This window comes from Thalassophryne amazonica, chromosome 3 (assembly GCF_902500255.1).
Source record: "Thalassophryne amazonica chromosome 3, fThaAma1.1, whole genome shotgun sequence".
Lineage (NCBI taxonomy): Eukaryota > Metazoa > Chordata > Actinopteri > Batrachoidiformes > Batrachoididae > Thalassophryne > Thalassophryne amazonica.
The window spans coordinates 97,032,642-97,056,747 of NC_047105.1; the positions used below are offsets into that span (position 1 = coordinate 97,032,642).

The 24,106-nt window shown below is 40.6% G+C and overlaps 1 protein-coding gene across 1 annotated transcript in view; it reads left to right on the forward strand.

Moving 5' to 3' along the window:
* Window positions 1–24,106, forward strand: part of LOC117507312 (ataxin-7-like) — a 114,432-nt gene that overhangs the window by 59,980 nt on the left and 30,346 nt on the right. The window contains exons 4-5 of the mRNA XM_034167156.1: window positions 17,381–17,666; window positions 21,722–22,038. Of these exons, the coding sequence (XP_034023047.1) occupies window positions 17,381–17,666; window positions 21,722–22,038 (603 nt within the window). The remainder of the gene's footprint in view (window positions 1–17,380; window positions 17,667–21,721; window positions 22,039–24,106) is intronic.

A 24,106-nucleotide genomic window follows, 5' to 3' on the forward strand; every position in this document is an offset into this window, starting at 1 on the left:
GTATCACATGTCGGCCAATTATATCAGCTTGCCGATTTATCGGTTGGACTCTATGTAGTAAATTAAGACTAGGGATGGGTATTGATAAGATTTTATCGATATCAATGCCATTATCGATTCTGCTTATTGATCCGATACCTTATCAATTCCCTTATCGATACCTCGTGAATTTTGTGTAAAAAGTAGGCTTTACAGGTTTTCTATGTATTTAATTGAGTCTTAAAGTAAATAAATATGAAATTGATCACTGTATCCTTGATCTCTGGACATAAATAAAAATAAACAAAACTGTGTTTCACTTTGAAGTTATTAATTCAGACTGGATTCTATCATTCTAACTTGACTCGTCAGAGAGCTGCACAACGTTTGGAGCTGTGTGGACAGAACGGAGGACAGACAGGAGTCCCAGTTAGTAACTTTAATCCGCACAAAAGTGAATCACGATTGACATATTCAGGGATGAAAGTGGTGAAAAACAAACAGCTGAAACCCAAAATTACCCCCCAACACCACTTGCACGAAAATGTTTCAATTTTAGATGCTCTGAAATGCAATCTGGGACTATTCCAGCCGATAAACTGGAGTGACTGCAGCATCCATTTAGGTGAGAAAAACAAAAAAAAAAACAACTTTCCTTATTCAAATTAATTCCAGTAGTATTCTGCTCTTACTAGGATGCAGCAGTTTTCTAGTTTGGCCGATAGTTCTGTAGGAAATCACTGAAAAAATTAACAAATTGAAAATATGGTGTGACCGAAACAAACTGTCATTAAACTTAAATAAGACAGGGGTGAAATGGAGGTGTAAGAGTCACTAGGTGTTCACAGGAAACAGTTAATTATTTCCGTATGTATTTATTTATTTATTTATGTTCATTGTTAGTTGCTTTCCTATTTTTTCTGTTGTGTTTCTATTCAGGTTCTTTTTGTCTCTGTCTGTAATATTGTATATAATAATCATTAGATTATTAATATATAAACAAAAATAAATTTAAGAAATATTACAATTTGAAAACAAATGCACCCAAACGTGATGACACCTGCAACTGCTTAATGCTAACTTTTAACATTGAAAATGCCATAGACATGCTAACGCGTTAACATCGCCCCCATTTTTAAGTTATAAAATACATTTATCAACTGTTTCAGAAGACCATAACAGGTCGGTTTAACATAGAAAAGGTAAATAATACTCACAGACGTATGCTCTTTAGGGTTTTAGCGGGGAAAAATTAAGCGAAAGAAAAAAAGAATAAACGAAGCAATAGATTGAAGCATTGCTTCAATCTGCGAACCACTGCTTCGATTTGTTCAAGGTTCAAAGCAAAGCCGCGCTGCAGAAAAGTTGATTACGGACCCGCTGCAGGGTCCGTAATCAATGTAGAGAAATTATCATTTTCCTGACAAACACCCCTCAAAACAATGGCCACTCTGAAGGACCGATAACAGAATTGTTAAGCACAAAGCTTATTGATGTCTGTGGATCGAATCATTTCTTAACGATACCCGAAAGGAACTGGTTCTCGATACCCATCCCTAATTAAGACCAATTAAAATCTTCAGTAAGGTGGTTTTCTATGTGAGCTTGGCCTCTGTAACGCTTTGATGTTAAAATTTATTCTAAAAGTGTTTTACCTAATCACTCACTTGTGTACAAGTGAGTCATTGTGTAGACTAAATTATGCAAACAGTTGAATGAGCAGCCAGTGGGAGAAACTTATTTTGTGTCCAGTTCAAGTAGGATGTATAAGCACCAGTATACAGTAAATCACTGTGAAATTGTGTCGCTATGCCACTGTACATGTGGGTAGACAGAATAATAGTGCTCTCTCGCTCTCTCACCTCTGTTTCTCGCGCTCTTATATCATCATGGGGAGGCACCATGTGGAGTTGTAACAGGGCAAAGACACTGATCTCAGCATCATCAAGATGGTCTTGATTGGATTTTAGTGTGCTGCTTTAAACCCATCTGTCTGCTGTTGGTTGTTTGTGCTTCTCAGCTGAGGCTGATCCCAGCAGGGGTGACGCTTGCCGTAGAATGGGAAGCTGTTAGCCTGCTTGCTTTTTGTATGCATTCATTTATGAAGTTGTTGAACAAAGACCTGTCTCCTCACGGCTTTGCTCACATGCATTTCCTTGGCTGACTGCACGTACACAAATGTCGAAACATTTATGGATCGTGCGTCTTGAGATGAGATGGCCAGTGTAGCAGTGTGTCATTAAGACAAAATGTCAATATTTAAAGCCTGGAGAATTGTTTGATTTTTATTATAAGAATATAGTTCTTAATATATTGTTTCACTTCAGTAGCCAGGCATTGCTAAAAATTTAACTTGATACCTTCTTTGTTGACATTCTCATAAGGCTTTTACTCTGGTACACTGGTTTTCTTTCATTCAGCCGGGGATTCCCCTTAGCACTGAACCAGTGTTTGATGGTGTGAAAGAGGATATTAAGCCACCTCATATTCTTTGTGCATGACTCCCAATACATACTTAAAAAACTCCCTTTTATTTGTCCTCCAGCCTTTTTTCCTCAGTGTTTGATAATGCCGGGAGTGTTCATATATATATATATATATATATATATATATACGAGGTCTATTAGAAAAGGATCCGACCTTATTATTTTTTTCAAAAACTATATGGATTTGAATCACGTGTGATTGCGTGAGTTTTTTCACGCCTGTCGGTTGCGTCATTCGCCTGTGGGCAGGCTTTGAGTGAGCACTGGTCCACCCCTCCCATCGGAATTCCTTTGTCTGACAACTTCCTGAGAGACTGGTGCTTTGCTTGATCAAAATTTTTTCAGAAACTGTAAGGCACATCCAAGTGGACACCATTCGAGAAATTCAGATGGTTTTCTGTGAAAATTTTAATGGCTGAGAGATTAAGGAGTGTTACTATCGTTTTAAGGACAGCCCACGGCGCCGTCGTCAGCCTGTTTCGAGCTGAAAACTTCCAAATGTAAGCCTCTGTTGACCCAGGACGTCGTGAGAGAGCAGAGAAGTTTCAGAAGAGGTCAGGGATCAGCAGTTTATCTGTACATTCCACTGTTAAAGGAGATTTTGTAATGAAAGACGTGCGGACGGATTTGCACATCAGCACCCAGCCGCTCATGGCGCGGCGCCACAGCAAAACACCTCCGTGTTGATAACCATTCATAAGGTTCGGGCGGTTTTCGATGGCTTTCAGTCGAGTGAGTATCCGAGAAATTGTTTAACAGCTGGGCATGTTCAAACTTGTCCTGTAATGCTTCCAACGGAGGTCTTTTGCTGTGGCGCCGCACGATGAGCGGCTGGGTGCTGACGCGCGAATCCATCCGCACGTCTTTCATTACAAAATCTCCTTTCACAATGGAATGTCCGGATATACTGCTGATCCCGACCTCTTCTGAAACTTCTCTGCTCTCTCACGACGTCCTGGGTCAAAAGAGGCTTAAATTTGGAAGTTTTCAGCTCGAAACAGGCTGACGATGGCGGCTCGGGGCGCGGCGCGCCGTCCGGCGCCGTGGGCTGTCTTTAAAGCGATAGTAACATTCCTTAATCTTTCATCAGCCGTTAAAATTTTCACCGAAAACCGTCTGAATTTCTCGAATGGTGTCCACTTGGATGTGCCTTACAGTTTCTGAAAAAAGTTTGATCAAGCAAAGCGGCAGTCTCTCAGGAAGTTCTCAGACAAAGGAATTCCGACGGGAGGGGTGGACCAGTGCTCACTCAAGGCCTGCCCACAGGCGAATGACGCAACCGACAGGCGTGAAAAAACTCACGCATGCGCACTAGGGTTCAAGCTTGTCTGATGTAATCGCACGTGATTCAAATCCATATAGTTTTTGAAAAAAATAAAAAGGTCGATTTCTTTTCTAATAGACCTCGTGTGTGTGTGTGTATATGTATATATATATATATGTATATACACACACACAGGGTTGGGAGGGTTACTTTAAAAATGTATTCCGATACAGTTACTAGTTACCTGTTGAAAAATGTAATCAGTAATGTAATCCAAGTACCATAATATTAAAGTAATGTAATTTGATTACTTTCAGTTACTTCTGGATTACTCCAATATCAAATATGCTAATACAGACAAAAGAAACTAAATAGAAATAGCCTTGTCCACATAGTACAGTTTATTAAGCAAAAATAAAACTGTTTCTTTTACATGGCATGCTCTGTTTTACTTCACATTATGAATTTAGAGCACCCACAATATTGTTTTAAACACACCCAGTGTTCACCTGCTAAATTTTCAACAAAAAAATGCCAAACAAATGAAGGATAATGAAAACTCAGGTGTGTGCGGATGAATTTGTAATTAAAAGTAAGTGGCTTGCAGAACAATATACAAAACAAAAAAAAAGTCTGCTACTTATTCAGTAAATTCGCACCATGTTTAACATATCAGTCCACTTATTGAACTTTCAAAATAAGAACAACAGCATAATGAAAACCATTAAGTAAATCCTGTCAGTAAGGAGGCGTGGTCACCATTTTAATTCCGGGCAAGTTAGTGATTTGCGTGCATAGAAGTTCAAGAAACATGTTATGGATAAGACGCTGATTGAGGAGCGGTCCAGTATCTGACTGAACCCAGCATGAAATAATCAGAAGCAGTTCCAAAAAGAAAACACATTTATTTTTCTCCCTTTGTGCTATACATGAAATACTAAATAATTAGAGTTCTGGTGAGGTGAAAAGGCGGTGCGCTCTCTCAGCATCTCAACAGTCGTAGTCCGAACGTTCAGGACTCAGGAGTTCCACCAACACCCCCCCCCCCCCCAGGTGACTTTCCCAGACTGTACTCTGCGAAGGAGGAACAGAGATGCGATTATTCAACACTTATTACTACAAAATATTGTTTAGAGGCAAACTTATCAGCTACATGTTTAGGTCTGGTTTCAAAACTTAGTTCAAAGAGGTTGCTGCTCACAGCTAGTGGAGGATCATTAATCCGCACGCCACTGCCGTGAGGAGCACGCCAAACAATTTCCACCAATAATTACTTATAGCTGCGTATAAACGCCAATTTACATTCACGGATAAACTTTTCAGAATATTCACCTCTGTCGTGTGCTGTCAACGTTTGCCTCTCACCCTCGTCCTCCTTCACAGGCGCGATGTCAGACTCTGAAACGGCCCTCAGCGTCCCCACACGGTCGTCACAAGGTCGAATTCTCCGGCAATCTTATCCAACTCACTGCTGGTTTAAATGTAGTTCTTCATCACTACATTGGTACCAGCTGGAAGTCCTCAGATCTGCATGTGAACATCACAGGTGTCGTGGATTGTCCTGATAGAGAGCCACACGACAATGCAACAGGTGCAGCCAATCATCGTAACAGAGGAGAGAGACTCTTCTGCAGCACATTTTCCTCAGAGAACAGCCCCAAATCACCTGGGAAGGAAAATAAACACAAAACAACCCAACCTTGTCCAGCCAACCCCCCACCAACACACAACAGTACCCCCCCCCACCCCCGTTAACGGGAAGCCCCCCGGCGACCGCACAAACCAGACCAAAAAACAACCCCACACATCAAAGGCCAAAGCAGGAGGAGGGCAGAGATCACAGCAGGCAGCAGAGCCGGGAGATGCGGTAGAAAGGCTGGCCGGCATCAAAACAAAAAAAAAAAAAACATCCCAAAACAACCCCAAACACAAAAACAAAACACACAAAAAAAAAGGCCCCCAGCATCCCCCCCAGAGAGTACCACAAACATACCCCAGGGAAGCACACCGGGGTAAACACAAAAGAAAAACACAATACCCAACCCAACACCCCCCCAGAGGACCGTCCCATCAAACCCTGGGGAGGAACAAAAAACACACAAACCCAAAAACCCCCCAACACAGTAGAACACAGGTCAAAGGAAAAAAACAAACAACGCCCTCCCCCAACATGTGGAGCCCGACTTCCCCCAGGGGACATCGTCGTCAACCCCAGGAGCAACAACCACGGCAGGAGCCATCCAGGAATCCCTAGGCATACACGGGAGCCTTAACGTCCCCCAGAGGACCGTCCCATCAAACCCCAGGAGACACCCCCACAACCCAGGAACCCCAGCCCAACACGGCCGGTCGGCCCCACAGTCAACCTCCCCCCCAGAGGACCGTCCCATCAAACCCCGGGGGGAAACAGGAGGAAACAAAAACCCCAAACCCCGAGGGATTTCCAAAAACCACCCCAGGAGCAAACAAAAACTACAGAAAGCCCCATTGACCTCCCCAGCACCCCGAAAGACCCTCCAGGTCCGTCGGGAAACACGTCGTGGCAATCGGCACAGGACTACTAAGCCGGAGAAGCCAATAGGAAAAACGCAACCCAGCTCCACCCCCAAGGGCAGGGGAAAACCGGCAAGACAGCCGGTGTCGACCCCCCGACTATACTCCAGCCTACCGGGGGGGGTGGGCAGCGGAAAAGGCGTACGGCACTGATCGGCCCCACCGCTCCGACTGGAGTATATCCCCACTGCCCGACACCTCAGCAATGCCAATGGCGAACGGTCAGAGGCACGCTGAGGCTGGAGAGGAACCGGGAAACAACTAAATCTAAGAAAAGAGCCCTGCAACAGGTGCAGCCAATCATCGTAACAGAGGAGAGAGACTCTTCTGCAGCACATTTTCCTCAGAGAACAGCCCCAAATCACCTGGGAAGGAAAATAAACACAAAACAACCCAACCTTGTCCAGCCAAACCCCCCCCAACACACAACAAAACAGGTGGAATATGCTGGAAAGCTGCGCATGTTGGCAAAGCCACAAACGGAGCAACAAGGGAGACAATAGTTCCTTCCATAAGTAAGTGGTTTTGGTTCTTCTTGTCACTTTGTCCGTGATATTTGGATGATAAACAGCTGTATGTTTCCTGCTGTGTCGCCCGATGACACGGACCATTAACTCTTCACTTATGTCTAGTTGATATTTTCCACTGCTCGACCAATGTCGAGTTAAAATACTTGTCGTTAGTGATTAAAATTGTTCGACAAGACGGGGGATTTTTTTAAATTTGCACCTTAAATTAATGAGATTATAATGACCCGCGCACTGTGCCGCTCACAGTCACACCCACACATAGAGATGTGTACCCACACCACTGACTTCATGAATGAAACTCGGTCAATAAAGGATAATTGTGTAAAAATATAATATGTATATAAATGTATTGTAATGGTTTTAGGAGCCGCACTGCATTGAACAGCGGCTGCAGCAGGACTCCTCAGCTCAGCAGCTTGAACAGCGCAGATCCGTGTAACTTTCAACACTAATATTTGGGAATGTGTGTGTGTCCGAGTAAGTTTAATACTTTCCTGACATAATTTAATGTAATTTAATTTTACTGGCTCGATATCCAGGTCAAAATGGCATTTTTTAACACATATTTTGCGAGCATTTTTCTGAGTATGTCCAGTCGCGGATCTCCATTGAAAATGCATTAACATCCGGGTACTTCATCAATATTTTGTCCGATTAGGAGACGTCATGTCGCTGTTCATGAAGGGACTTTTTCGTTTCAAAGAAAAAAAAATCTTATATACAGATAACAGGGTTCTAGCTAGGATTAAATTTTAGCGTAGTGGTAATATCGAGGGAGCGAAGCGACCGAGGGGGCGGGGGGGTGCGGAAGGGGGGAAGCTTTTGAAAGTTCAAGCTAAAAATTGGCCATTCTAGGAGTGCCCAAAGGGGAAAAGCCAGGTACGACAGTCCAAGTCCCTTCATCATGTCCAGAAGGCTGGGGAAGTTTGTTGAGTGGGCAATCTCATTGAGTTTACCAGTACATGGCCCTCAGTGAGGCAGTCGGAGTCCGTGGACATTTTTAAGTCAAGACTTAAAACCTATTTTTATTTTCTTTCTTATGAGTAGTTTTTATTTTGTTATGTTTTATTCTTTTACTTCTGTTTTTAATTAGGTATTTGAATTTTTTATTTTTATTTATTTATTTTAATTTTTTTATGTTGAACTGTTCTGTGTGAGGCGCCTTGAGACGGCTTTTGTTTTAATTTGGCGCTTTATAAGCTGATTAAATTGAAATTGAACAACATTTTATTGAGTCTTAAAGTAAATAAATATGAAATTGGTTACTGGATCCTTAAACTCTGGACATAATAAACTCTACATGGTGGATCCTTGATCTCTGGACATAAACAGAAATAAAATCTGTTAGTTTTTGTCAAAAGCATTTCCTTTCAGACATTATTATTGGCATGAATGTATTTCCATATCTATGAGCTGAGCTCTTGCAGATGTGCTGCAGGTCAGGTTCATAAAGAATGCAAGACGTCTCATTTTGGTAGTAAAAAACATTTTAGTCGATTGTAGTTTATTGTCTGTATTGCAATGTTTGTAAGAGGTGTCATTTTGTTTAAAGCGGCGATTCGTTTTGAAGTTATTAATTCCGAAAGGACTCTGTCTCAGAGAGACAGAGTCAGAGAGCCGCGCAACGTTTAAAGCTGTGACAAAACGGAGGCCGATTCTTGTTTCTCGACTGCAACAAGACCAGAGTCCCAGTTAGTGACTTTAATCCACACAAAAGTGACTCATGATATTTTAATGGCTTTCAGAGGGGTGAAGAAGCGGACTTACCGCTTCTGAATCAAAGAGCCACGAGCCATTGAATTGAGCATTGCTTCGATTCACACTTCAAACTGAAGTCGCGCTGCAGAAACGGTTAATTACAGACGCTGTATTGAAACTCGTAACGGTCCAAAATAAGCGTAACGGTCCGAAATTATAGTGTAACGGGCCGTAACGCAAGTTTGCGCTAGCTAACCCCCTGGATAATATCATAAAATGCATTAAAATTGTAGTCCTGCAAAGTAATCCCCATTTTTACTAAATATACCTGTAATCTGAATGTCTTTTTTTTCTGTAACTAGCGGAATACAGTTACCTTTTTTTTGTATCCTAATGCAAGAACAAAGTGAATTTAATCACCATATTATTAATTTATACGGCACACACAGTGTAAAGGAGGGCATCTAATGAGCTAATTGTCACTACTTGTATAAGGGCAAAAAATGCAAGTATACTGCTGCTTTCAGACACTGAACAGACGATCATATGTGAGATGAACATACCACGCAGTGAAACGTTTGAAAACCCAGTGTATCATTTTTACAGTGCCTTCCAAAATATTGGGTCCCTTGGTTTTTCATACATAATTTGTTTATGCCATTTAAAATACAAAAGGTAAAATGGAGAAAGATTTTATTTCACCAAAACATCAAATCTAGGCTTGCTTCTCAGCTGTACCTTCTGGTAAATTATAGCTGAAATTTCAGGTCTTCTTTTTAAGATAATGCTCCTCTCTATCACTTCATCATGATGCTGTATAACTGGGGATGCAAAATGCAAAATATGCACTCTGCACATTATCGCCAATCACAGCCACAGAAGCCTATAACTTCTTCTGGGTTGTCTGGTTGTCTTAGTGTCTTTCCTCACTCTTTTCCTTCTTGCACAGTCACTCAGTTTTTGAAAAGAGTCTACACACAGATTTACCATAGAGTGCCATACTGTTTGTATTTCTTCGTAATTGATGTAAATAAAGTCCAAGATATATTGTGACTTTGAAATGTTCATGTATCCATCCCCTTACTTGTCTGAAGAAAACTGGCTATAAAAGTGATTATATACAGATGTTTTTTGGCTTTTATATTTTTAACTGGCATGTTTCCCATGGGGATCCATGGGCTCTAGATTGGCTAGTGTTTATAAAGTAAATAGCTGACATTTTTCAAGGGTGGCAATAAATTATGCAAAGTTTCTATAATGAGTTGGAATGGTGTGTGAGTCCAGAATGTCTTTAGCATGTGCTGTTATTTTTACACACCCACAAACAGAAGGTTGTGGATGACATCAAATGCAGTGCTTTGAGTTCCCACTTATGGTAACCGCAACATGACACTAAACTAAACTGACTGTACCAATTGAAGTACAAAAACACTATAAATCAATAACACTAACAACACTCGGGAGGACCTCGGAGTCGACCTGCTGCTCCTCCACGTCGAAAGGAGCCAGCTGAGGTGGCTCAGGCATCTTTTCAGGGCATCCAGGATGCCCCCTGGACACCTTGCTGGAGAGGTGTTCCAGGCACGTCCCATCAGGAGGAGGCCCTGGGGAAGACCCAGATCACGTTGGAGGGACTACGTCTCTCAGCTGGCTTTTGAACGCCTCGGGAGGTCTGGGCGGCTTTGCTTGAGCTGCTGCCCCCGCGACCCGACCTAGGATAAGCGGAAGAAAATGGATGGATGGATGGACAAACAACACTACTAAACTAGCATGAACAACAATAACATTCAAAACCTCAAAAGCCCGAACTCCCATGCTACATTGCAGCGCAACATCAGTTGTTCACTGTTGTTAGCTTATATTGCTAATTTCTCCAAAAGTATTAGTCCTATCAACTTTGCATTTTCACAGCATTCATCCTTGACCCAAAATACATAAGGATACGTAATGGCAAATGTCAGCTCTCCCGAGCTCTCTCAATCTTTTCATGTTGGCATTATGGGGTTTTGTTAGTAGAATTTTGAGGAGGAAAAATTATTTACTCCATTTTGGAATAAGGCTGTAACATAACAAAATGTGGAAAAAGTGAAGCGCTGTGAATACTTTCTGGATGCACTGTAGTTTGGGGGGTCCTGTGACTTACACTCTGGTACGAGTTATATACTGAAAAATCACATTTGTTATGAATAATTTTATGATTTATTAATTTTTAACTATATTGCTTGGAATCAACACACTAAACAAAATGAACTTCAAAAATAAAATCATAAACACCAGTGATAAAGGTAGACTACAACAGTTCACAACAAGAGCAAGCCGAGATTTCTGACGTCCCCCAATCTGGATCCGGAGCAAATTTGATGAGAATCTGTGAAGTAGGTTTTTTTTTTTTTTCTTTTGTTTTACCTAATCCTTCAAAGGGTATATAAAGTGAAGTCTTGATCCAGATCACCTCCAGCATTTAATGTAGTCGTCCATGGACTAATGTCTATCCTTGGAGAAAGGTTTGTCAAGTCGAAAGGTTGTAGTCATTTTGAAATAATCCTGCTAACAGACAAATAAACACTGATGATTTTATGTCCTTGGTGGATGTAAAAATGCAGAATTAAGGAGCTGGGGGGACAAAAAAACAAATGGACTTATGTTTTTATTGTAATGTTTCCAGAAATCAATGTTCATCTGCATCAAATAACCTCCAACATGTTGTCCAAGGCACATTTATTTGTTCGTCCTACCTACTTTTGGAATTTAATGGTACTTTGGATACATATCAGAAGCTGAGAGCTTCCTGCAGGAATCCACTGGTCACATCTCCACCAATATTTTGTCCTACAGGCACTGCAATAAACTGGCAACCTGTCCACATTGCCTCTCAACCAGTGACCGCTGGAATAGGCTCCAGCTTCCCATGACCTTTCATTGGAATAAGTAGATATAGAAAATGAATGAATGTTGTCCATTACATGTTTACGTGTATCTTTCTTATTTTTGGTCCTTATTTAAAAGTCCTTATGTACAGTAACAGCATACACTGTGGTGTCCACATTTGCTACAAAGTTCCTGTCCATTGTTAAACTCATCCCCAGTGAAACACTGTTAAAAAGTGAGTTCCATAAAAAAAATGACATACTCTTATGCAACTTGTATGTTTTATTTTTTTCTCCTCTTCAAGAGGCATTTTTTTTGGCAGGGGCAACTTATACTTTGGAATTAAAAAACGTGCATCAACATGAAAATCTACAATAAAAAAGTGGTCAATATGATCAATAAATAAATGATTTTGTACTATATGACCGTTTGAAAAATTATCTTATTAGATCAAGGCTGTTTTAATTTTCATATTCGTTCCTTCAAAGTTAAAATTTATTGAATCCAACATTTTTACATTTAATGAACATGATCATGTGCTTAATTAACGGTCATTAGGGCTTAAACAAGTGTGCACACAGCGCAAATATGCTGGTTCACACAAACTGGTTCATGTGAAAATCATTTTAAAGTAAGGTCCATCTACAAGAAAAGTGGTAAACAGGTGTTTTGGCTCATGTGTGATACACAGCACAACAGAAAATAAATAAATAAGTAAAACCCATCCAGCTTTATGTGAATTGATCAGCCAGCGCTGCAGGGCTGATCTGATTGCTGCTAATGGTCTAAAATTATCATTATTGATTTCCAAATGAATGGGTCTTTTGTTATTTTCCATTATTTCCTTGGTATCATATTTTGTTGGTGTGATTTAAAATAAATAAATAAATGAATTTTGTCCCGGTGGTGTTTTTCACGGTTTCTGTCTGTCCTGTATTACTGTAGGGGAACACTGGCTTTGTAGATTGTCATGTTAACGTGGGTTTGTGCAGGATGTGCTGTTGACAGTGACTGGAAAGGTGTGCCAGGTGTGGGGAAGCATCAGGGCAAAAGAAAGGCCACGATGTTGTTTGGCTGTCGAGAGGGAGCGTGATATCTGGAGTGTGTCATGACAAGATGTGTTTAATGTAGACAGAGGCCTGAAGGTAAGGAAAGGTCATGCTTAAAAGCATGAAAAACAGTAAGGGGGGGGGGTTGTAATGGACTTGAGGGTATTTTAGAATGGCAGTCATGAGCACTGGTTGTGTTGGTATATCCTCCGATGATTGTGCATAGATTGTTGAGCTCACCTGCTGAGACTGAGCCCAGTTCACAGCTACACCGTGGAGTCGGCCCAGTAAAAAGGTTATGTTGCTAACTGCACCTCACAAGCTGGCAACCTGTTCCTTTGCGCTGCTAATGCTGTGTCATCATACATTTTATGTTCAGTGTGTTTTGTTTTCTCCTCTCATGCTTTGCAGTTTCACTTGTGTGCTGAGGCTCAAAAAGTGGGTTTGAGAGTAAAAGGGTCAGGTTAACCTGCAGCCAAGTTATTTCTCTATAGCTTATCGGGAGACATTTCTATCTCTTTTTCCTCTTATGGTCTGAGCAGCAGGCTTTCTGTCTGTGTGATCTCTCTGCGACTCAGAAGGTCCTCTTTATCAGTAATGGAGCCCTATGCTGTGATTCAAAGATTAAGGAGAAGTTACAGTAATCCTATGACTAAAAAATATTTATACACAACCTGTACTTATGATGCTGTTATTTTAATCATTTAGTTTTTATGCTTTGGCAGTTTGGAGTGTCCTGACATAATTTGATAGGAAGGGATTATTAACTGAGAGCAAGGTGTGTACGGGAAAATGTCAGACCGGGATCTTGACAGTAAAATACCTCGGCCTTTACAAAAAAGGCTGAGGTCTGATAGTCTCGTACAGACCAAGCAAGCAAGGTTAATAATTTGTTTATTATATGGCTGTTTGGAGTTGTGTTTTCATCTTGTTTGGCTTCATTTTGCATGTGCACTTCGGGCTTGTTTCCTGTTAATTCCCCCAATTCAGATTAGTCAGTGTAATAAAATTCGCTCAGAGAATGGTCCTCTTTGTCACTCATAATTTCTTTGTTCACTTTTTGTTTTGTTTTATTTCTCGCCGTGAAAATTTTAAACAAGGTTGCAAATCTGATACGTAATCCAGACAGTTTGTCATGGTAACGGACTGATATGGGAAAATATTAGACTGGAAATCAGCCAATCAGAGCGTGTGTACTGTCGTAGCCACATAATAATTTGGAATACTGCTATTGATGACAGCTTCTTCTGACCATCCATATCATTAATGCTTTGCTAACACAGAGGACCTATTAACTAGAGATGTACCGAATCCAAGATTCGGTTTCGGATTCGGCCAAACTTTGGCCTTGTTGACGGGGTTCGGTTTCGGCCGAACCCTAGAGTGCCAACTGAACCGAATCCTACCACGCATAAGCACAACGTGATTACATCATTAATGTTTAAGGCCGGGTTCACACGGCAAGATAATTAGCCCGATATTGGACCCGATCTTCCCCTTCCGACAATCTTAAGGACACCCGACAATCGTGATGACGCTAAAGATAATCTTATCAGATATTCCTGTCATCTGTGGTGTGTTAGAGCACTCTGATCTGCTCGGAAGGGTGTCAGGAGCGCTCCAATCGCAAATCGGGGATATTCAACATGTTGGATTTTTTTGGCCCGATATCGCAGTGTGTGTGGTGTCCTCCGACCACAAACGAGCACACAGCCTGCTGAATGTGACGTGCAACCAATCAGAAAGCGAGGTGACGGACACACGGAGCGGAAAATAAAATCAAAACAGTTGTTCTGACTTACCAGAAAGTCCGGTGGTCGCGCTGTCTCCACTCCTTTAAAGAACGCCTTTTCTTTTTCTTTTTGTATCGTTTCTTTTTTCCCCCTCTGTTTTAAATAGTCCACAAAGTATCTCTGTTTGTTTACTCTGAGGTCATGTTTAATCCGAGAGATTTTGCAAGATTTCCTGTCTGAGCTGTGAATGTACGTGCGTGAAATCCGTTTGTGTGTGGTGTTGTTCTTACCGTGTGGCTAAACACCACACACTGTACGACCAAACTTGTTAGAGCTATGATTTTTTTATCGTCACGTGTGTGGTCTCTCAGGTTTTGGAAACCTAAAGATCATTTTAAAATCCTGTCGTGTGGACCAGGCTTAAGAGAAGATAACCTTTTTGCTCTCTTTCTTTGTTCTTTGGAATGAACAGAACACTAAGCCTGTACAATGAATGTGCTTAAGCTTAACATTTCAGTGGTGTTCTCTAAGTGTGACTATATTCAAATAAAAAAAAATAATGGTAGAAGTTATTGCCTATTTTTATCTTACTGTTAAGGAAAGGAAATACACTGTGGTTTTCATTGCATTATAATGTACTAGCTGATGATCGGAGCAGGATTCGGTATTAGGTTTCAGATTTGGCCAAATCTTAAGCAGTGGATTCGGTATTCGGCAGAACCTTAAAAATCAGGATTCGGTACATCTCTACTATTAACCATATTTTCCAGAGTATAAGTCGCACCTATCAAGAAGTACCTCTTGAAGAGGAAATAAGTCACACTGGAATATAAAGTTGCACCTTTTTTCCTGTATTATCAGATCTTTAAATCTTTACATTGTCGTGATATACATGATATTGTATTTATGCTTGCATTTACGGTGTTTCTTTTGTTAACTGCTTTGATTCCTGGGAAAGTCCTATTGTTGTTGTTATTATTAATGAATGTATGATTTTTCAGTATACAGTAGTGTTCAGAGTAATAGTAGTGCTATGTGACTTAAAAAGATTAATCCAGGTTTTGAGTATATTTCTTATTGTTACATGGGAAACAAGGTACCAGTAGTTTCTCACAAATCCAACAAGACCAACATTCATGATACGCACACTCTTAAGGCTATGAAATTGGGCTATTAGTAAAAAAAAGTAGAAAAGGGGGTGTTCACAATAATAGTAGTGTGGCATTCAGTCAGTGAGTTTGTCAGTTTTGTGGAACAAACAGGTGTGAATCAGGTGTCCCCTATTTAAGGGGAGGTGATGGTCTAGTGGTCAAGGTGTTGGGCCTGAGTCCAGAAGATCATGGGTTCAAATCCCCGCCTGACTGGAAAATCACTAAGGGCCCTTGGGCAAGGCCTTTAATCCCCTATTGCTCCCGGTGTGTAGTGAGCGCCTTGTATGGCAGCACCCTGACATCGGGGTGAATGTGAGGCATAATTGTAAAGCGCTTTGAGCATCTGATGCAGCTGGAGAAGCGCTATATAAATGCAGTCCATTTACCATTTAAGGATGAAGCCAGCAACATGTTTCTCTTTGAAAGGCTGAGGAAAATGGGACGTTCAAGACATTGTTCAGAAGAACAGTGTAGTTTGATTAAAAAGTTGATTGGAGACGGGAAAACTTATACGCAGGTGCAAAAAAATTATAGGCTGTTCATCTACAGTGATCTCCAGTGCTTTAAAATAGACAAAAAAAACCAGAGACGCGTGGAAGAAAATGGAAAACAACCATCAAAATGGATAGAAGAATAACCAGAATGGCAAAGGCTCACCCATTGATCAGCTCCAGGATGATCAAAGACAGTCTGGAGTTACCTGTAAGTGCTGTAACAGTTAGAAGACACGTGTGTGAAGCTAATTTATTTGCAAGAATCCCCCACAAAGTCCCTCTGTTAAATAAAAGACGTGCAGAAGAGGTTACAATTTGCCAAAGAACACATCAACTGGCCTAAAGAGAAATGGAGGAATATTTTGTGGACTCATGAGAGTAAAATTGTTCTTTTTGGGTCCAAGGGCCGCAGACAGTTTGTGAGACGACCCCCCAAACTCTGAATTCAAGCCACAGTTCACAGTGAAGACAGTGAAGCATGGTGGTGTAAGCATCATGATATGGGCATGTTTCTCCTACTATGGTGTTGGGCCTATATATTGCATGCCAGGTATCATGGATCAGTTTGGATATGTCATAATACTTGAAGAGGTCATGTTGCCTTATGCTGAAGAGGACATGCCCTTGAAATGGGTGTTTCAACAAGACAATGACCCCAAGCACACTAGTAAATGAGCAAAATCTTGGTTCTAAACCAACAAAATTAATGCCTTGCAGATGTGAAGAAATCATGAAAAACTGTTGTTATACATCTAAATACTAGTTTAGTAATTCACAGGATTGCTAAAAAAGCAGTTTGAACATAATAGTTTTGAGTTTGTAGCGTCAACAGCAGATGCTACTATTATTGTGAACACCCCCTTTTCTACTTTTTTTTTTTTTTTTTTTTTTTTTTTTTTTTTTTACTTATAGCCCAATTTCATAGCCTTAAGCGTGTGCATATCCTGAATGCTTGGTCTTGTTAGATTTGTGAGAATCTACTGAATCTGCTGGTACCTTGTTTCCCATGTAACAATAAGAAATATACTCAAAACCTGGATTAATCTTTTTAATCACATAGCACTACTATTATTCTGAACACTACTGTATAAGTCGCACTGGAGTCAAAGTCTCAGGAGCTCCCAGATGAGTAAAAAACAATCCAAATAAATAAATAAGTGAGTTTTTAATGATTTTAGGAATTATAGGGTGCTTTCTTTTTTCTTTTTTTTTCTTTTTTACAAAAGTAAAGGTCTTTCATTATGGGCCATTCTATTTTTGTGTCTATGCACAGTTTGAGTGTTATCCCAACCTCTTCTGCTGCCGTCTTGTTTTTATCTGTAAACACAGTAGCTGTTCTAAAAGCTCAGGCAGGAAATTAAGTTCTTGACCTGTAAGCTAATTATTTTTCAGGCATAAATCAAAAATGCTTCTTATTTGTTGTTGAAGCAACCTCATTACTTCTGACATGGTTTCTGCCTCTTCTGCTGACTTAATGGACTACTTTTTTTGCCAAAAAGCAGATGTTTCAATGCAAAGTTATGTATCATTTCAATGGCTTGTCTTATTGCGTGTCTTCTTAAACTGTCATTTCAGAGAGAAGACACAGTTCTACCAGCAAGCCAGCCTCCACCTCACCCTTCCCTGTGCCAGGCAGGAGTCGGAGCAGTGGGACTGGACTTGGTCCTGGGTTGGGCACGGGAGCTGTACCTGGACTTGGGAGTGGAGGTATTCTTGGCCGACCTTCCAGCGCTGGATCCAGCTTGTCATCCTCTTCAGCATCCTCCAATTCCAAACTCCTCAAACCAGCCAAAGAGAAGCTGCCAAACATGCAGCGAAGACCCCATTTCCCCCCCTTTAGGGTTCTGCAGCCCGAGAAGATGTAAGTTTTACTGTGCAATGCGTGCAACCACAAAAACCATGATGACCTTCCATTTATTGAGACACAATGGTTATATTACAATGAGCAATCCTTGAATGTTAGACTCAACAAAATGGAGCGATAATTCTGAACAGCCATGATCCCTGTGAATTTGGTGATTGATACATTTTGCTTTATTAACTTAATTTCATTCCCTTTTATTTGTTTACTTGGAATAAGTCAACAGCTTGTGCACTGTTTGAATGTAGTTCTTAAGCACAATGCTGTTGTGATTGGTGAGATGTTTCACTACAGGCTGTATGGCGCCTCCACATGAGATGTCGTGTCACATGCATATTACAGTTTATGTTTTCTGTCTTTTATTCCATCTCTGAAACAAGGTATTCTCTTCAGATGTCTTCACGTTACATTGCTAGTTCTCTCCACACAGGCTTTTAAGCAACCAGTTAAGCAGTTAATTAGTTATTAAATATATAATTCATGGCTAATGGTTAAGACAAGCCATATATTCGACAGAAAATACAAATATTATTTTTGCAGCTTTCAGATGTGAGGATCCATTCATTCGTTCTTCTTTTTATACATGTTTACTCCAATTAAGGGTCACGGGGAGGCTGGAGCCTTTCCCAGCAATCACAGGGTGATAGGCGGGGTACACCCTTGATAGGTTGCCAGTGTATCACATGGCCATATATAGACAGACAAACACATTCACACTCAAATGCAAACCTACGGTCACTTTAAAAGTTTCCAATTTACCTAACCTCCATATCTTTGGATGTGGGAGGAAGCGGGAGCACCACAAAGGAACCCACACAAATACGGGAAGAATATGCTAACTCCAGGCAGAAAGGACCAGGTGGGAAGTGATCTCATGACTAGGGCTGGGTATCAATTCAAATTTCAAGAATTGATTTGATTCCAGTTCTTAAGATGCAGAATAGATCATTTAGATTTGATCAGATCTGATATCGATTTGGATTAGTGTTATTAAAACCATTTTTGAGCTGTTGCTGAATTGTCTAGTTATGCAACATATTAATACTACAATTATGTTAACATTTGACAGCAAATTAATGATGTATTGGTAGTTAATAATGATGCCTATAACACTGATTGCACGGACCAATGCCCCTCCCAAAATGATAGAGTAGTTTTGTTTTGTTTTTTTGTTTTACAAACATGCTGAAGGGCAGAATTACTGAACAGATCCAGGGCAGCCAAAAGAGGGCGCCAGAAGTACCTGGTTCATTGGCCGTGACACAGGTACATTTCTATAGGCTTCCAAGTTTGGGCCTGATACCTTGTTTCTTTTGGCTTTAAAGTAAGACTGTAACAAAGATAAAAAAAAAAAAAAAACCTATAGCATTACTCAGCAAAATTTGGCCCTCAAAATGCAGGCAGTAGTGTTTCAGAGAGTTACAAATTTAAAAATTTTCTGGGGGCAAATGGTCTCTGTCTCCCCTACAAATACTCGTCTGCAGCGCTGGCTGTGCGGCACGCTGCAGGAAAACCTCTCCCACAGCTACGCAGACTGACTTTTCAGTCAGTCTTTTCCCACAGCGACTGCTGGTGGAGATCACTGACTGAAAAGTCAGTCCACACCAGAGAAGCTTTTGCACGGTCTCTCGCAAAAGGCACGTCATGAGGAATGAAAGTGGACTTTTCTCTTTTCTTGCCAGCAACAGACAAGAGTCCTGGTCATCATGATTGACATCTTGAAATAGCTTTTACAGAGGTTGATGAATAAATTGTGGACCTGCTTCTAAATCAGAACCAGTGGGTCCACAATCAATATAGAGAAATGATCATTTTCACACCTTTGGAAACAGCGTAACGGTGCAACTGCAGCGTCATTTTTTTCAGGGACGTTGTTCCTGGGAAAATATATATACATACACACACACACACACACGTGTGTGTGTGTGTGTGTGTATGTATGTATGTATTTAAAAAAAACAATCTTTGGAGGTATGAATTGATCTGTGGGAATTATAATGAGAATTTATTTAGAATCGGTGAATCGATCTTTTCAACCCACCACTACTCATGACCTTTATGCCGCGAGACAACAGTTAAGCCACTGTGCTGCAGAGATGTGAGGGTTATTTATTTAATTTTTCTTGACATTTGAGCAAAAGTTAAAAATGACCTGCTCATAATCCTGTTCTCTTGTTGCTGATTGCTTGGTTGCACTTGAGCAGGCCTTTCTAACCCTGCTCCTGGAGGGCACCTGCCCAGCATGTTTTACAACTCTCACTCTCTCTACTCCACCCACAGTAGATTAATTCAGTCAGGTGTGCTCAACCATTCAAGAGCTGGGAATCACTTATTTTAATTCACCAGGTGTGACTAGAGCAGGTAGACATGCAAAATATGCAGGACAGGTGCCCTCCAGGAGCAGGGTTGGAGAGGCTTGCAGTACAGCTTCCGGTGGTCATATTCAGCTTGTTTCACAGCTGTGTCATGACAGAACTACTGCGGTGAAGTGCTGAGAGTAAGTGAACAGTCAGAGAGATAGCACGGTGAGAGTCACTCGCTACATTTCCATGACCGATTTGTGCAAAATTTTAGCAATATTTTCACGTCTACTAAATAATTGTTGCGAAATGACCTTGTTTCCATTGAGCTGTTGAATGTCACTGCTCGGTTTTTAGTCTAGCGAGCCACTCGCGGAAACTGTAATTCCAATAGTAATGGCGACAGAAGGGAAAGTCCCTCTAAATATTACCATTTCACTGATTTGTTTTTTTAAATCCAATGTTGCCGTTCCATCATCTCCTATAACGTTTAACAAGCTCTTGTCTCTGAGTTTGTCCGCATGTACCGTTTGTGTGTTTTAGAATGTCAGATCACGCTTTTGTCATGTGTCCTGTAGTAGCAAAAAAAAGGGTTTCCATTATCCTTTTTCAAAATAACACTTTTTGGATCACCTGAAAAACTGCCTCATGCGATCTTAAAAACATTCTTGCAATGTTTGAGTTTTTTGAAATACAAATGTTTCCATGAACCATATTTTCAATTGCCTACTTCAGTATGCACACATGTGGCAGCATGGTGGTTAGCACTGTTGCCTCACAGTGAGAAAGTCCAATGTTTGCTTCTTGCAACCTTCTTGCAAACTGGTCCTTTCTGTGTGGAGTTTGCATGTTGTCCCCGTGTTGCGTTGGTTCCCGTTGGTGCTCTGGTTGCCTCTCACTTCCAAAGACATACAGGTTAGGTGAAATGATGACTCTACATTGTTCGTATGTGTGAAGTGAGTGTGAATGTGTTTGTCCTGTCTTGACTGTACATGCGTAGCCCTGTGAAAGACGGTGTCCTGTCCAGGGGTGTATCCTGCTTCTCACCCAGTGGTCTGCTGGGATAGGGTCCAGCCTCCCAGCTAAAAAAAAAAAAAAAAAGCTTAATTTCTTTGCCTGTCTGCATCTGCGTAGAATTGGTGCTGTTTTGGTGAACGGATTTTTGCTGATATTGTAATATCAGGTTACCAACCCTGCTGTTCCAGGTGACAGCATGTGTGTACCTGCTCCAACCACAGCTGATGCTCCTGATTGGCTAAGCACATCTGACATAGTTAATAAGCAGTGGGTGGAGCAGGTGGAGTTAGAAAACAGGCAGTACAGGTGATCTCCAGGAGCACAGTTGGTAAACCCTGTTTGATTAGGTGGTAGTCATCTAGATATTCTGCAATCTGGTAGCATTAAATTATGTTATACAAAAATGAATGAATGAATCCTCATATCTGAAAGCTGCAAAAAAAATTTAATTTATAATATATGACTTGTCTTAATGATTATCCATAAATTATATGTTTAATAACCAACTAATGGCTTATATAATATTTAACTGTATTTTATGATAAATATTTAACAAAAATGATTTTTATGCTTTTTTTTTTCTTTTTTTTTCCTGTTATATAAAACATATATATATGTTTGCTCATAGTCCATGAGATTGTTCCACTTTCTTGACTTTCTCATCATGATTGTAACTGACACATTTGTAATGTTGGATCTCATCTGAATAGCATTTATGTCTCCAAACTTCATTTCCAGCCTCACCCCTGCTGTCAAGGTGGAGAAGATGCATCTGAAGGTTGACTCTTCAGCTAAGCTGGTGCAGACTTCCTCTGCTCCTGCCACATCAACATCCTCCTCTTCAAGCACCACTGTGAGCTCCAGCACTACCACCATCACCACTTCATCCTCATCGACCCTAAAACCAGGCCTTAACTGTCCCTCCATACCAAAGCCTTCACTATTGGCCCCAGGCCAGATTCCTAATGGCAAGGGCCACCTGTCAGCCCTCTCAGAGAAGAAGCAGGACAGCAGCAGTACAAGTAGCAGACGCCATCTGTCCAAGAAACTGTCAGGTGAGTTTGAGGTGACAGACGTCTTACGCTTTTGTGTTAATATTTTGTTGTTGTTATCAGATTAATTTAGAGTCACATGTCACACTGTTCAAGGCAGAATAAACAATAAATTGACTGCAGAGTTCATATCAGTTAGTTAGTTGTGCTATTAAAGTGTTTATCATTTTTGCATGTTTGAAAGTTAAAAATCTGAGTTCAGTCCCATTCTGCCTGCTCCACTCTTCCTTCTTGGATTGTCTTGTTTTCTTGTTGGTCAGGTCTACAAAGGTGAGTCACAATAACTGTACAGGTTGGTGAGAGACCTATAAAATTAAAAAAGGTCTACAGTGTAGACTTTTTAAATTTTTTACACTGAAATGGTAAACCTTCAGGCATTAATAACCTGAACCTATGTGGTCTGGAGATCTTCTGAAAAGCCACTAAGGCCACATTTACTCTGTATTTTTTTTTTCAACCTGGTGTCAAATTGTATTTATTTATTTATTTATTAAAACAGTTTAGGATACTTTATAACTGCTTTTTAAGTGGCCTTTATAAAACACCTAAATAGGTCCTCTTTATTTACTTGGTAGGTTGTTTGTCAAGTGGCATTGATTATTTTGTCTCATTGTACAGAAAAATAGTACATTTGTGATTTATATCATATTTTTGTGCAGTTTGGTTCATTTCAGTGTTCATTATGTTTTGGGGATAAAAAGTATTTTCTAATCTATTAGTCCAGGTTTTTATTGTTTCTCACCATTTGTCTGAGAGCAGGAGTTCTAACAAAGTGTCCAAGATGCGCTGGATCTTATAAAATGTTTTGGGCTCTTCTGAGGCAGCAGGTACTGTGTAGATCTTCTAGAGAGGGGAGAGGGCAACCAGTGCTCTTCTGGGCAGAGTTAAGCACCCTCTGGAACGCCTTCCTCTCAGCGACTGTGCAGCTGGCAAACCACACACAGATGCAGTATTTCAGGATGCTCTCTATAGAGCAACAGTAAAAGAACAGGAGCCGTTTTTGTGTCACATGGTTCTTCCTGAGTATTCTCAGGAAGTGCAGGCTTTGCTGTCTTAATGACACCAGTGGTGTTAGTGCTCTAGGTCAGGTCCTCCTTAATGTGGAGACCCAGAAACTGGGAATCCAGTCAAGTCTGTCAATTTCCAATGGTAGCGACATGGACAATACTTTATGTAATTGAAAGATAAAACTGAGTTTTAGAGTTTTGCACAGGCTTATAATTAAAAGGAGAAGCACTTCGTCTGATGACAGCTTAAAAAGTTAGCTTTTTGTGAAGTAGATTAATTTCTTTGCAGAATCACACAAATTATTCATATTTACCTGATTAAAACCTGGTGATTCTCTGCACTTAAATAATCTATCTCTCGCTATCTGTTTTTTATCCTCATTAAAGATAAAACAACACTGGGTTTGTCCTTGTTGCTACAGTAAGCTGCAAAAGTAGAAAAAGTTTAACTTTTGACGTCAAGTGCTGTTGCGATGCACGGCTGCCACTCTTACAGCCAAAGGTGACGAAATTTTTACATCAACAGCTCATTGAAAGCAATGGAACATCCGGTTTACCGTCTGTCTCTTACAGCTGATGTGAATGCAGCAGCAGTCTCTGAAATCATGTGGTCACATTCTACACTTCAAATATGCAATATGCACCTTCTGTGGCATGCAGAGCAGTAAATAAAGTGACAAATAAGATTACAGGATAGAAAACACAAGCAGAGTTGAAAATGGTGCGGTTTTCCTTTGGATTAATGAGGATGGACAGAATTAGAAATGGGCATCACAGGAACAGCACACATAGGACCATTTGAAGACAAGAACAGAGGTGTGTTGTTTTGGGCACATGTAGAGGTTGTGTGAAAGGTGTATCAGGGGAAGGGTGCTGAGGATGGAATTGTCAAGCAGGACAAAGCAAGGAGGCCAAAGAGGAGGTGTATGGATGTGGTGAGTGTAGGTGGAAATTTCTTAGATCAGAGTACTTAAATGTTGTACTTAATGTGACTTTTAGTAATAGTAACAGGAGTAATTTACTTCTGTATTATATGTTTTTCTCTAAATCAAATGAGAACTGTC